The following is a 15,526-nucleotide window of genomic DNA, read 5'->3' as shown; positions in this document are numbered from 1 at the left end:
GATGATGAACGTTCACCTGTGAGAGGAGGCGACATCAGCACCACCTGAACATTTACATGAAACCCAGGAGAGGAGGAGAGGAACCGAGGAGAGGAGGAGCTTCAACCACCGAGCAACCAGAACTTCAGTCCTCACTGATTACCAAACCTGTACCTGCTCTCAGAAGTGCTGAGGAATTCCCCTGTGTGTGTGTGTGTGTGTGTGTGTGTGTGTACCATCATGTAGACCTTGTTTTGGGCCTCCAGCTCGAGTGAAGAGCAGATTAGCAGCACCTGGATTTTTTAAATGACAAAAAACTTTATCCTGGTCTGGGTTGTGGTGGGTCCAGAGCCACCTGGCATTACTGGGTGCAGGACAGGACTACAGAACACCAGTCCATCACAGACATCACACTGTCGTCCACTCACTCGCTCACATCTAGGGTCAGATAAGATCAGCCAGTTCACCTCCTTTCTTGGGAGGTGATAGGGATCCCAGAAAGATGTGGAGAACATGCCAAACTCCACACAGACAATGACTGGATGGTTTTATCCTTGATAATGCTACCGCCACCACGTTTTACAGTGGAGATGGTGACAGTGTTACCTGTGTTACACCGCCTCAAGCTGAAACGTGCCACTGTAGTTTCATCACACCACAAGAGTCTCAGTTCCTTTATCTGGTGAAACAGCCTGACCCGGACAGTGTGGCTGGAGTTTCATATTTTCTCCACCTCCTTATTATGAACTAAGCTTTTATGTGTTTGTTTCTTTTTTCCTGGATCTTTTCAGTGATTGTATTCCTGATTGTTCAGATTTGTTCTGTGGACAGTCTTTACCATACTGATAGACCTCAGGAAGAGATGCATTATAACACCTTGTGTAGTTACTGAATAAGTAAGTCTGTCATACAGGAGGGTGTGAATATTAAAAACAACGTTTAAAGGCTTTGATCTTTCACTGCTTTGATGTCAGTCAGACTAATTAAAAATAAAGTAAAAGATTTTAGTGTAAAAGTCATTTTGGTGTGAAAACATTTTCCTCTCTGAGCCTCAAATCCAGCTTTCAGTCTACTGTCTCTATAGAGCATTTAAACAGCTTCATCTGAGAACTAATTAAATGATTTTATACTATTTAAACTGCATTACATCAAATTAAAGTTAAAGATCAAAGCATTTAAAACAATCTAACACTAAAGAAAACAGTGAGATGTAACATTCACACCCCCTGTAAGAGGTGAGATTTCATCTCATTCAGCACCTTTTATTTACTACTAAATCACTTCATCAGGAATAAAACTGCATCCCTTTGTGGGATCTATCCGTATGGTACAGACTGTCCACAACACCAACTGACTCATCATACAAAAGGACTAAAAACACTGAACATGTCCAGAGATTAGAGTTCAGTTCATTAAAAGGAAGGAACCAGAGCTGGGATCTCTAGTACATCATACTGAGTCTCGGCTCTGCCTGCCGGCTGGGCTGAGCATCCACGTGAACGACGATTGGCCTGTTGTTCATATAGGGGTGGGGTATTGAGCCGGATAGGGTCTCTCTCATAACTGATGCAACTACGACCTCTGCTGGCTGATTGATGGCGCCTGCACAGAGACAGGGAGAGAGTGCGGATCAGGGTGTGTCTCTCCGTACGCATATATGCACTTACCTAGTGTGACAAAATACATACGACTGCTGCCACGTGTCGGAGGGGGCGGATACTGGTCCGTGGTGATGGTACCTTATATACAGTGTATCACAAAAGTGAGTACACCCCTCACATTTCTGCAAATATTTTATTATATCTTTTCATGGTACAACACTATAGACATGAAACTTGGATATAACTTAGAGTAGTCAGTGTACAACTTGTACAGCAGTGTAGATTTACTGTCTTCTGAAAATAACTCAACACACAGCCATTAATGTCTAAATAGCTGCAACATAAGTGAGTACACCCCACAGTGAACATGTCCAAATTGTGCCCAAAGTGTCAATATTTTGTGTGACCACCATTATTATCCAGCACTGCCTTAACCCTCCTGGGCATGGAATTCACCAGAGCTGCACAGGTTGCTACTGGAATCCTCTTCCACTCCTCCATGATGACATCACGGAGCTGGTGGATGTTAGACACCTTGAACTCCTCCACCTTCCACTTGAGGATGCGCCACAGGTGCTCAATTGGGTTTAGTCCATCACCTTTACCTTCAGCTTCCTCAGCAAGGCAGTTGTCATCTTGGAGGTTGTGTTTGGGGTCGTTATCCTGTTGGAAAACTGCCATGAGGCCCAGTTTTGGAAGGGAGGGGATCATGCTCTGTTTCAGAATGTCACAGTACATGTTGGAATTCATGTTTCCCTCAATGAACCGCAGCTCCCCAGTGCCAGCAACACTCATGCAGCCCAAGACCATGATGCTACCACCACCATGCTTGACTGTAGGCAAGATACAGTTGTCTTGGTACTTCTCACCAGGGCGCCGCCACACATGCTGGACACCATCTGAGCCAAACGAGTTTATCTTGGTCTCGTCAGACCACAGGGCATTCCAGTAATCCATGTTCTTGGACTGCTTGTCTTCAGCAAACTGTTTGCGGGCTTTCTTGTGCGTCAGCTTCCTTCTGGGATGACGACCATGCAGACCAAGTTGATGCAGTGTGCGGCGTATGGTCTGAGCACTGACAGGCTGACCTCCCACGTCTTCAACCTCTGCAGCAATGCTGGCAGCACTCATGTGTCTATTTTTAAGGCCAACCTCTGGATATGACGCCGAACACGTGGACTCAACTTCTTTGGTCGACCCTGGAGAAGCCTGTTCCGAGTGGAACCTGTCCTGGAAAACCGCTGTATGACCTTGGCCACCATGCTGTAGCTCAGTTTCAGGGTGTTAGCAATCTTCTTATAGCCCAGGCCATCTTTGTGGAGAGCAACAATTCTATTTCTCACATCCTCAGAGAGTTCTTTGCCATGAGGTGCCATGTTGAATATCCAGTGGCCAGTATGAGAGAATTGTACCCAAAACACCAAATTTAACAGCCCACACACACACACATCCTCACCTCACCTCACCTCAACACACACACACACACACACACATCCTCACCTCACCTCACCTCAACACACACATCCTCACCTCACCTCACCTCAACACACACACACACACACATCCTCACCTCACCTCAACACACACACACACACACACACACACACAAACACACACACACACACATCCTCACCTCACCTCAACACACACACACAAACACACACACACACACACACACACACACACATCCTCACCTCACCTCAACAGACACACACACACACACACACACACACATCCTCACCTCACCTCAACACACACACACACACACACACACACACACACTTACACATCCTCACCTCAACACACACACACACACACAAACACACACACACACACACACACACACACACCAACACACCAACACACTAAAGACTCCAGACAGAGACTCACTGGACTCAGAAGTGGAGCAGAAATGATTGAAGGTGTTTTAAGGCCGTATGGATCGTTATGAAGGGAAAAGGAATTTATTGCTCCACTGTTGTGGTGACAACATTTAGCTCATTTAAGAATTAATTCTGAATTTACAACTTATTTAAATATTTTGGAGTATAATGTAAATGTTGTGAGTGTCACCACTCATGTTGGGTTGTAACCACAGGGAGGTAAAGATTTGGGGTGTGAGCACTCTGAGATTTTGGGGTGTGACTGTAGGGAGGTGACGTCTGTTACCTGTTATAATAATGAACAGAATACAGAAAATCACATGATCACACCTGAGGGAGCTCTCGGGGGAGTCTGTGACTGACTGAGAGAAATGTAATCCTCATGTTCACACACCCAGAGTCCATACATTTATTATCCAGTCTTTATTACCCACAATTCCCTCAGCTCAGTGTCCATAATGAGGCACAGCACAGAAACTGGACCAATGTGTGTGTTAGTCTATGTAAGTGTGTGTGTGTGTGTGTGTGTGTGTGTATTGGTCTGTGTAAGTGTGTAAGTGTGTGTGTGTGTGTGTGTGTGTGTGTTGGTCTGTGTAAGTGTGTGTGTGTGTGTGTGTGTATTGGTCTGTGTAAGTGTGTAAGTGTGTGTGTGTGTGTGTGTTGGTCTGTGTGTGTGTGTGTGTGAGTTGTGTATGTGTGTGTGTGAGTGTGTGTTTGAGTGTGTGTGTGTGTGTGTGTGTGTGTGTGTGTGTGTGTGTGTTAAACTCTGCGTCTGGTCTCATCAAAGCTTTTACTCACTTTTAATCACCTTCAGCTCTTTGCTGTGAGATTTTATCTTCAACACAGAGACGTGGATCTGATATCTCCTCCAGCTCTGGGTCAGTCTGATAAGATACACACACATGAAGGAACACACAAACACACACACACACACACACACACACACACACACACACACACACACAGGAAGAGAGGAAGTGTGTTTATCAGTACTGATGTTTCCCTGAACGTTCGGTACATCTCATCTCCAACGCTGCAGAGTTACAGTAACAGATACAACATCATGCTGGTATCAAACACCAAATCATCTCATCATCATCTTCATCATCATCTTCATCATCTTCATCTTCTTCATGCTACACTTTGATCCTCTAACCATAAAATAACAATCATCAATATTTCAGTAGCACCTCTCACACTAAACAGAGGAGACTGATGGAGACGCTGATGTTCAGCCTGGTGTTACTGACTGCAGTCGTGTTCATGAACGTTGTGACGTCACCACATGATGTTTGTATGTTTACAGCATCACTACCAAACCAGGCGGCTACAAAACCACTACAAACTAAGAGAGGAATGACCAGAACAAAACCAACCACCATCCTGCACACCAGTTCATCTGAAGCAAAGGAGAGTCAGTGGTTCAGATATAAGCAGACGGGTGTGGAGGGACTTGGATCATGACCATGAAGATCTGTGGTGTCACATTAGGTAGAGGGGTAGGCTAGGGTGTAACAACAGGACGGCTCAGGTCATAAAAAATTCTAACTGAACTAGGAAGAACCACATGCTACAGAATATTATAGAAACTCTCTTCAGGTGAGTGGAGGCTGTTAAAGCAGTTACAGATGGTTTTGTTTACGCCATATCTCTATGTGAAGTGTGTCGAATCTGACCTGAACGGTTTTCTCAGATCCTGATACGTTTCCGTTCCTCCTCATTATGAGCTGGAGGTTCAGGTGCTGGAGCTCCACCCTGTACCGGCTCTGGATGGATCTTCTGATCTGCTCTTTAATGTGGGATGGATGGCGGCTCTCACATGTTTAAACTCTTTCACCTGCTCGCATGAAAGAAAAGTATTTCCGCTTTATAAAAAACAGTATCAACACAAAAACCCCCATCGCTCTGATCTACAGCTTCATATGCACGGTTAGCATGAGTGCTAACCTTACAATCACGGGTAAATGTAATTCTGTTAAACCAACCACGTTTACTCTGAAGGTTTAACCATCAACCAACAAACCAACTAAATTCAGTAAATTATTCATCAGTTATTTATTCAATAAATTAATCAAATTTATGCTAAAAGCTAACTAGGCTAACAGGGTAATGTACTAATGGTAATGTACTAATGTTACATAAACCACATGCTAACATCATTAGCTAATATAACATGGTAAAGATTAATGGAACTCTTGATGACTGCAGGTTTGCCAGATCCTGATGCATTATGGGTGTTTGATCTTTAAATAAATGACACTGTTTTCTCAGTTGTGTAAATGTGTTTGTGTAATATCATTTATTTATACTTGCATTTATTTATTTTGACTTGCCATCATGGTCAGGGTCACAGTATGTTCAGTACCACCTGGAAACACAATCATGAACACTAGAGGGAATTTACAGCAGCAGCATGTACCTAAAGGAAAGCACATCAAAACAGCAAGTGGATGTGAGGTTCAAACCCAGGTCCCCGAGTACCTAATGTTTCTGTGTAGTAACAAGATTATTCAGCATTAAGAACATAAATAATAACAATAATAAATAATAAGAACAAGTTTTTTTCCTCTACAGACGTGATCACTTAAAAACAAATCCAACTGGGGCGCACAAACATTTGCACGTGACTGTGTGTGTGTGTGTGTGTAAGTGTGTGTGTGTGTGTGTGTGTGTTTACTCTCTCACTGTGCTTTTAAACACAGAACATGTTGAGGCAGGTTGGTGGGATCTCAGGTGCTTTCAGTGGAGATTACGGAGAACCAGAGAGAAGAACCTCAATTATTAACCTGCAGCACAACCACATTTATTCATTTATTTATTTATTTATTTATTTATTTATTCAAATCATTTACACAGTAAATAAGTAGAGAGCAAAAGTTTATAGACGCCTGTAAGAAACGTGTATTTTCTACACCAGTCTTGAACTATAAATATTTATTTCATAAATCATGAATCATTTCTGGTATAAATTTGTTGCAGGAGCTTCTTGTTTACATGGAAACATCCAGCCTCATGTCGATGTAAAGCTTGTTTGACTGTTGGCAGTTTCACCAGCTTCTTCTTGGTGGTTCTTTGATTACGTCTCAGCATTATGTGACAGTCAGGGTTTTGTTTCCCCAGCCTTGACAAAGCGACTACTGTTCCATGCCCAGTATTTATATGGACACAGCATGGTTTCATGGTTCTGCAGGAAATCTGTGAGCAGTAGAAACGATGTTCAGGCTTCCAGTCACTGTTAGCATCACATTTGCTTAAATAAATGTTCCTTATTTTCATAGATGAGATTAATGATGGTGAAACTGCAGCAATAAATCAGTTAAACTCTGATAATCAGTTAAACTACTGATAACATGTCACTGTGATTCATCACCACACGTGGAGATCAGTTATAACTTATTAATTCTTATATCAATAAATCAGATTCATTATTTAATGTCTACCATGATCATGTGTTCATGTGTAAATGTGACTTTTCCAGCAGTTTTACACATAATAACAAAAATAACATTTAAACGAATCAATTTTTAGTTTGCTAAGAAAAATACCCATAATAACCAGCTCAGGTACAACCGCTCACCTTCCACATGATACCAGCATGTAGTGGTTTTAACTGCTTCATAATAAACCCGTCCGTTTCCTGAGAATTCCACCACTAGTGCATAGTAAACCGTAGATCTCACCATGATCAGAGAGATGCTTCAGCTTAAACTTTCTGTACTAAACTAAGAGGTGTTATAGCACACCACATAAACACACCATACCTACTGTGAAGTACGGTGGTGGCAGTGGTGGGAAAGTTTCAAAATAAACGCCTCCTTCTGTTAGACAGCTAAACACGGCCGAGTGGTTCAACTTACAGCAAGAGATCAATGATAGAAAGATGAACATCCTCAAGCACTTGTATGTAAAGTTTGCATGCTTGGCCATGGAAACCTTTGGCATGAAGCTCCGAGCACAGTTTTTGTGTAGATGTTAATGAGAGGAGGTTTGGAACTCTGTAGTTAATGGGTCAGCAGAGCTTTGATGACTTTTAAGCACTATGCGCCTCAGCATTTAGCGACCCGGCGGTGTCCTGTTACAGAACCACTTGAATTTAATGAGCTCTTTAGAACCCGTTCTTTCACTAATGTTTGTGAAGGCAAACTGCACAGCAGCTCTGTCCTTGATTTTATACACCTGAATTCAGTAATTTAAACATGTGTCCCAATACTTTTGTTGACCCTCATTTATCTGTTTTTATTTACTTTAGCCTATAACTGCTAACGTCTTTCTGAACAGTGCGGGTGGAGTCACGGCTCAGTTCTGTTCCTCAGTCGACTCTGATCACAGGGGTTCAGTTCAGCTGCAGTTTAGTGTAAACATTACCTACACCTGAAAATACCAATGATGTCACTGGTACTTCATTCTGAACTGACTGTGTGTCTCAAAACATTACAATTACCCAGAATTCCTGTAAAACACACACACACAGCCAGAGTACAAATTGTAGACTTCAACACTCCAAATTACAGTAACGACAGCAGCGAGCACTCTGAGCTCACCTTAACCCAAATATTAGTGTGAATTATAGAGCTTTTAACACAAGGACACGCTGACATCATAAGCTTCACCTGTGAGAGCAGCATGAGTGACCTCACTGGTTCTGTCGAATTTTATATCAACTCACAAATCAAATCAACCAAAACACTCACTAAATTATTCTGTCACTGAATTGGAACACCAGAAAATTCTTTACATTATTTTTTTAGTTGACTGTGTCTTGGCCTCTTTATCCATCACTGATCATGACTGACTGCTCTGTGTTCAGCCTGGAGATGACGAGTGATTAAACAAGGATCCGAGTTGCTTCCACAGAGAGAAATAGCTGAATATTTCTGATGCTGTAGAGAAAAAACCAGCATGATCTTGTCATGATGCACGTGTATATGAGCAGAGCATAGCCAGCTATCCAGGACACACTGGGGTTTAGTACATTATAAGATGGTTTGATCTGGGATTTAAAAGAAATGAGACTGAGCTCCAGCTTGGGTTAAATTTTATATGATGAGCTGACATCCATGATGAGATATCTGCCAGACATGCCGAGATGCAGGCTGAGACCTGTGTGTCTAAAGGAGGGTATAACGAAATGAGCTGAGTATCATTCGCATGGTAAGTGGTAAGAGCAGCCTGGGAGCATCTGATCTTACCAAGAGAGCGGGTGTAGATAAACAACAATAGAGGACCAAGTACAGAGACCTGTGGGACACCAGTTGAGAGATTGCTTGGAAGATTCGACGACACAGAGTAGAGAGGCCCTTCTAGGTAGGAAGCCCTCCACTGCTATGCTGAACTAGTTCGAGAGGGTGGTGCAGTGATTTACTGAACTGAAGGCTGATCTGTTGCCTCCTTAAGGTGTCATAAAATGAAAAAAGAAGAAAGGAAGACGGTAACCCGTCACAAACAGGTTAAATTCTCCAAGTGTTACAAGAGTCCAATATGTGGGAGAGAGACTCAAAGAGTATCCAGCTCTTCTACAGAGACTCCTAATGAGCCAGGTAGCTTATAAATAACTGTTAGAGAATGTGAAGGGTAATTGGAAAGTTAACAGTAACAAAGTCAAAAGATAATAAGATGTGAAAGAGTAACTGGGGTAAAGTGCCATTTCTTAACCAAGAGCAAATCTGTACCAGCACCACTGCCAGATTCTCTCAGTGAGGCTGCCGGTGTAGCTGAGTTTTCTCTAATGATCCACGTCCACGTACAGTAATAAGGTTTAGTGATGATTTACAGGATATTTTAGCCTGTGACACTTAAAGTACATTAAACCTTTTATTTCTGTAATTAAATGTAAGGCGTAAGAATGTTTTTTTATTATGTTTATTATTGTGATATGAAAGGTTAATATTGAAACATGGTTAATATAAAAACACTGAGTAAATAAAGCTAATGATACATTAAAAACAAACATTATTATTATAATAATTAGCAGGAACAGTGAACATGAACATTTTCATAAAACACAGAAAGATTAAATATCCAGAATCTTTTACATTTTTGGCCCTGAACTGCAGTGTGTGTATATATGAGTGTGTTCTGTGTGTGTGTGTGTGTATACGAGAGTGTTCTGTGTGTGTGTGTGTGTGTGTGTTCAACACAGTCCCCCAGTCTGTTGTTGGAACACATCGATGGTATCTTCATCCTCCATCTCCAACTGAAACACAATTATATTCACTATTATACAAATATACAGAGATGATCAAAAACATTAGAACCACTCCCAAAAACATGCATGGGAACGCCTACTCTGTTGCACCAGTGAATGTGAGGGTGAGGGATCTATTAGATGTTGATGTCAGAAGATCTACTGAGGATCAGACTGCAGATGATTTTAATCCTGGTGACGAGGTGAATGTGGCTCAACACACAGAGCATCAGGAACGGAGAGTTGGGATGGAGTAAGGGGGGGGACAGTGTGGGGAAGGTGGACGTGAGAAAGGCAGAATATGGGGACGGAGGAGGAGGTTCAGAGTAAAAGGAAGAAGTGAGGAGGACGCAGTGGAGGAGAGAGTAGAGAGAACAGTGTTTGGGGGATGAAGTGTGGAGATGAGGATTGTAAGGGACAAATTGTGGGGAATAAAGTGGAGAGAGTTTGGGGGACAGAATTTGGGTTGGAAAGGAGAGGATGGTGTGGAGGGAACCAATTGGGAAAGGTTTGAATAGTAGAGGGGGTGGAGTGTGGGGAGGATGAAATGTTGAGCTGTTGTATTTAGCTGAGTGGTTAAATAAAGGTCAGGACTTCTGCTCAGTCCTGTACATGATCACGTGGCTGCAGCAGTGAGAGTCTGGTGCTATCTGGTGGTAGAACTGTGTAACTACAGAACACTGAGGAGTAATAAAGAGAATTCAAACACTGAGCTTACAGTTACACACACACACACACACACACACACACACACACACACACACACACACACACACACACACACACACACACACACACACACACACACACACACATTAAGAATAATCAGAGCAGAATAGCAGTGTGATTGACTGGATGGAGACAGAATGATGAGTGATGTTCACGTGTGATCGTTTCAGTTCTCCGTTAGAGCAGGAGTTTCACTCACACATCCTCTATATAACCTCAGTAAGAGGAGATTGTGAGGTGGTTCACACATAGAAGGTTCGGTAGAGCTGCTGATGTCTGAACAAATAAGTGAATGATGTAGGAGCTTTAAGATTTAAATCCTGCAGCAGGGTGCTTCAAATCATAACCTTCATTTCTCACACTTCCTCTTTATTTATGTTTATCTACAGACGTGCTGGCTCACGGACCTCATCCACTGATGGAACCAGCCAGTTCACATGACTGACTGAGGAATGACCTGATTGGACGATTGTGGATGTCCTAGTGATGCTACCATGCTAAACAGAATGAGAGAGATGAGTACCTGTGCAGGTGTATCCGTCTCGTTGATGGGCTGTCCATCAAACCTGAAGCGAATCTGTCTGATCGACAATCCCTGATAGACAAAACACAATCACCACATGATCAGAGAACAGGAAGCACAGCTTTATACTAACAAATACTAATATCCTGTTAACGAGCTTCTGGATTGTGGTTTTTGTATTTGAGGTTCTAATAGAGCCTGACAATCTGATGTGATGCACCAGTACTGAACCATTTTCTCTTATAATTCTGTTAATATTACAGTGCTTAGTTTTTTTTTATGCATTTTCTCCCTATTTAGCACGTCCAATTTCTTTGCCCAATAGCATCATGCTCCCTCTCTGCGTCTGCCGATCTTTGCCCTGACTGAGGAGATCGAAGCTAACCCACGCTCCCTCTGAAACGTGAGCAGCAGCCGCCTGCATTTTATCACCCACACATTGATGAGTGTGGCGCCACCTAGCGTTGTATGCGGAGAGACACACCCTAAGAGCACTCCTTCCTCATCTCTGTGTAGGCGCCTCCAATCAGCCAGCAGAGGTCGCAACCGCACCATTCTGACAGAGAGAGACCCACATCCGGCCTTAGTCCCGCTCATCTTGAACAACAGGCCAGTCGTTGTTCATATAGCCACCCAGCCATGACCGGTAAGGCAGAGCTGGATTCGATACGTCGTATTTCGAGATCCAGCTCCGGTTGCAGCGTGTGTTTTTACCGCTGCGCCACCTGAGCGTTTTAAATGTGATATTTGAGATTGTTTACACAGAACCATAAAAAAATCTGTGATGGAGAATACAAGCAAAACTGAGAGATAAGTCATGTTTAGTTTATGTTCTCATGTGTCTCCAGATACTCTGTTCCACCTCTGCAGTGTAGCTCACATGGATGTAAGAAACTCTCTAAGCAGTAATAAACGTTATGTTATTTATTACAACTTTTTTTTTGTAACTAATATCTTCCAATCCACTCGTATCCAATTCCCCTGGTTATATTTCTGCTGCCGACCCTCACTTTGGCCGAGGAACCACTTCCTTTCACCTGCATGAGGTGGATTCACGCAGGGAGCAGTATCGTGTACAGAGTCGTGCACTGCTCTCCATTATTCACCATGTCTGTGCAGCTTCAACCAGCCTAAAGAGGGCGCTATTACACCAATGATGAGGAATCGATTCATTCCTCCCACCCAGCAAATGTTAGCCAATCATGTCTGCGGCAGAGCGCGGGGTCAGTCATTGTACAGCGTCCCTGGATCCAAGAGGGTTAAGCACCTTGCTCAAGGGTGCTCTCAGAAGAGACCCATGATTCAAACTCAACCTTTAAATAGCCCGAGGTGCTACCCACTGGACTACCACTGTTTCTCGTCATTAACATGAGGATTAATTAATGTTGGGCCTTAAAAAGCAATTGTGTGTGTTGGACAGCAGTCCAGGCCAGGAGAGGTGGATATCTTGATGGAGGTGGGCTGGGGCATTAGTCTGAACGCTTCTCTCCCCTCCAGCAGAAGTGTTTAAGAGAACGTGGTAATCAGTAATAAGTTAGTTTAGGTGGTTACCTGTCTCTCACAGTAAGCCTTCATGAGTTTACTGAGCGGTGTGTGTCTCTTGATTTTAAACTGTACTACTGATCCATCCTGTCCCGCTACCTTCAGGTTAATGTGTTCACTCTCCGACTTCACTCCGTCCTGTAACACACACACACACACACACACACACACACACACACACACACACACACACACACACACACACACAACAATAATATAGGAATCATTCATGGTCCTTCACACAGACACGCTGAGGTCACTGATCTGCTCTCTTATAAAGTCAAAACTTATTGGACACCTTCACATGCTTCTCTCCTCAACTAATGATCTCCTGACCTCCTGATCTCGTCCATGAGAAGCTTTATAGAGAATGAGCGGGTTATACATTAGTGTGTAAATGACATAATTATAAATAAAAATAAGTAATTGAAATTAATTATATTATTAATAATAGTAATGAATACATATTTTACAGTTATGGTATTTAATGTATGGTATAGAATTGTGACTAAAAACAATCTAAGGATTTGAGGGTTAGGGGCCTTGCTCAGGGGCCCAACAGTGGCAACCTGGCAGTTGAGGGACTTAAACCAGTGACCTTGTTCAGTACCTTAACCACTGAGATATAAATGTAAATATTAATAATTACTAGTCAAAAAACGTTTTTATTAAGAAGATGTGCTGTGTGGATTTTCTTTTATAATGGAACTTAAAAACTTTCACACAAACACAATTCCTCATAATTTACTGAATGTAACAATAAAATGAATTAAACTACACCAAAGAATGCTTATTACTTTAATGTGTTACGTTCCGTAAATAAACAGTAATTTATTAAGTTTGCTCTCTGTAGAGGATTTATTCACTTTATTTAAACATTACTAGAACAGGGGGGCACAAACTTTTGCTCAGGCTTGTATACACGTTAGCTTAGCATAGATCATCACACCGGTTCTGTAGATGATAAAGAGAAGAGCTCAGCGCCACTAATTCTGATATATTTGCAGCTTCTGTGTGTGATGGGCGATTAAATAAGTAAGTAGATGTTAATAATGATGATTTGTAATAAAAATATTTACCTTTGATTTCTCCTCAGACATTTTCACTGATTCTCTCTTCAACACAACCGAGCGCCTCCGCTGCTGCCGCCGCTGCTAACACGCATGCGCAGATGCACAAGCACGCCCGCGCGCTGCACGGTCACGTGATAAAGCGCGGGCTTACGCACGTTCACGCGACGTGGACTCTAAATGCGCGCTCCCGTTTCATTCAGCCAGTGCCGATTCACAGGAGTGAGTTTACTGTTATTATGATGTTAAATTCACAATTCAGAGCAGCCAATCCACCTGCTGCATGTTTACTGGGAAAATACCCGACAGGACAACAAAGGTACTGAAGGTGATGTTCAAAGCAGGATTCCTAGAACCCCTGAGCTGTGTGGCACCCTCACCCTCAGCTGTGCCAGTGTGCTGCCAGGCTCTTATCTTTAATAAACACTTCATCCTGGTCAGGGCAGAAGTCCATCCTATACATCTATCACAGGGTAACACACATACACTCACTCATTCACTCCTAGAGGCGATTTAAAGCAATGAATCCACCCAAGTTATTGAAAAAATACAAAGGAGAACATACCAAAGTGTACACACTATTCAAGAATGAATCCCAGGTCCTCAGGACTTTAGGTTAATTGATCTGTCACTTTTCCTTCTACATTTTTTGAAGGTGGATTGGCTGCTCTACCATAAATGTGAGTGTGTGTGATAGCCTGAAATGCACTGCCATCCTATACAGGGGTGCATTCTCACCCTGCGCCCAGTGTTTTCAGGGGGTCAGACACACTGTGACCCTGATCAGGATAATAAAGTGGTTAATAAAGATAAATTAATTTAATAATCAATATAGCAGCACCATGGCAAAGTTGATAGTGTTGGTGCCACAGAGTTTTGGTGTGCTTATGCATCACAGTTGTTCCTGGTGGGTTTTCTCCCAACTCTTAAAACATGCAGAAGGTGGAATGGCCAATCTCATTAACCCAAGGTGTAAGTGAATGACTGAGTGAGTGTGTGCTGCCCTGTAATGTGTACAGGCCCAGTATTTCTGTGGTGAATGGCGCTGGGCTCACCGTGGCCCTGATCAGGATGAAGTGCTTACTGAGGTGAATGGATGAATAAAATACTATAAACGTTTCAAATGTTTATGCAAATATATTAAAAACTGATCATCCATCTGAAACTCAGCAGCATAAACCATAAACTTTCACCCACATCAACAAGAACACCATAAACAATTCATCCACAACCATACAGAACCATGAACAAGTATTTCTCCTGATTTTCTCTAGTTCATGTTACATTTAGTTAGATCATCAAACAACATTTAATATAAGACCAGGAGAACATCAGGGAAACACCAGAAGTTTCTAAATGACTGTTTACTGAAGGAAACTGTTATGCAACACCTACTGTATATTACCCACATGAAAATGTAGTTGAAAGGAGAACTAAAGCATGAACTTCTGATTTACAATCATATTAACACTGAAAAACAGAAATCCACAACACACACAGAAGCCAAAATATCAACAACATCCAGGAACGCAGTCGAGTTCTCTGGACTTAAACATCATCTGAGATGGACTGATGTGAAGTGGAAATGTGATGTGTTCTGACGAGTCCATGTTTCTTGTTTTTGGAAATAATGGGCATCATTTTCTCTGGGCCAAAAAGGAAGAGGGCCTTCCCTAATGTTGGTGCCAATGGCATGAGGAACTTTGTGTGTGAGGGCTCCGTCAACGCTGAGGGGTATAGACACATTTTAGAGATTCCTCTGCTAGTTTAAGCAGGATAAAGCCAATCCACCTTCTGCCCGTGTTACAAAAGTGCAGCTTTGCAGTAATAGAGTGCAAAAATACAGAGACGATGCAAATTACCACTTAATACAAGTCATTTATTCAATATCATTAGATTCCTTATAAAGTGATACTTATAGGCAGCTCATTCAATTTGAAGAGATTAAGAATCAAGAACTTTCATATAAAAATCCACTTTCAGTTACATAAGCAAAAACATCTTTTTATATTGAG

At 42.3% G+C, this 15,526-nt stretch overlaps 1 protein-coding gene across 1 annotated transcript; it reads right to left on the bottom strand.

The window, feature by feature from the left end:
• Window positions 1–9,306: 9,306 nt before the first annotated feature.
• On the bottom strand, window positions 9,307–13,624 carry sumo3b (small ubiquitin like modifier 3b). Its single transcript, XM_063006279.1, has 4 exons — window positions 13,521–13,624; window positions 12,451–12,579; window positions 10,900–10,971; window positions 9,307–9,656 (listed from the first exon to the last, which is right to left on the bottom strand). Exons 1-4 carry the CDS (start codon window positions 13,539–13,541, stop codon window positions 9,594–9,596), a joined length of 285 nt encoding a protein of 94 aa, XP_062862349.1. The 5' UTR covers window positions 13,542–13,624; the 3' UTR covers window positions 9,307–9,593.
• Window positions 13,625–15,526: the final 1,902 nt, after the last annotated feature.

The sequence above is a fragment of the Trichomycterus rosablanca genome, chromosome 12 (genome assembly GCF_030014385.1).
Source record: "Trichomycterus rosablanca isolate fTriRos1 chromosome 12, fTriRos1.hap1, whole genome shotgun sequence".
NCBI lineage: Eukaryota > Metazoa > Chordata > Actinopteri > Siluriformes > Trichomycteridae > Trichomycterus > Trichomycterus rosablanca.
Note: the sequence above shows the minus strand (reverse complement) of the source record. Positions and strands in the feature narration are given on the sequence as shown.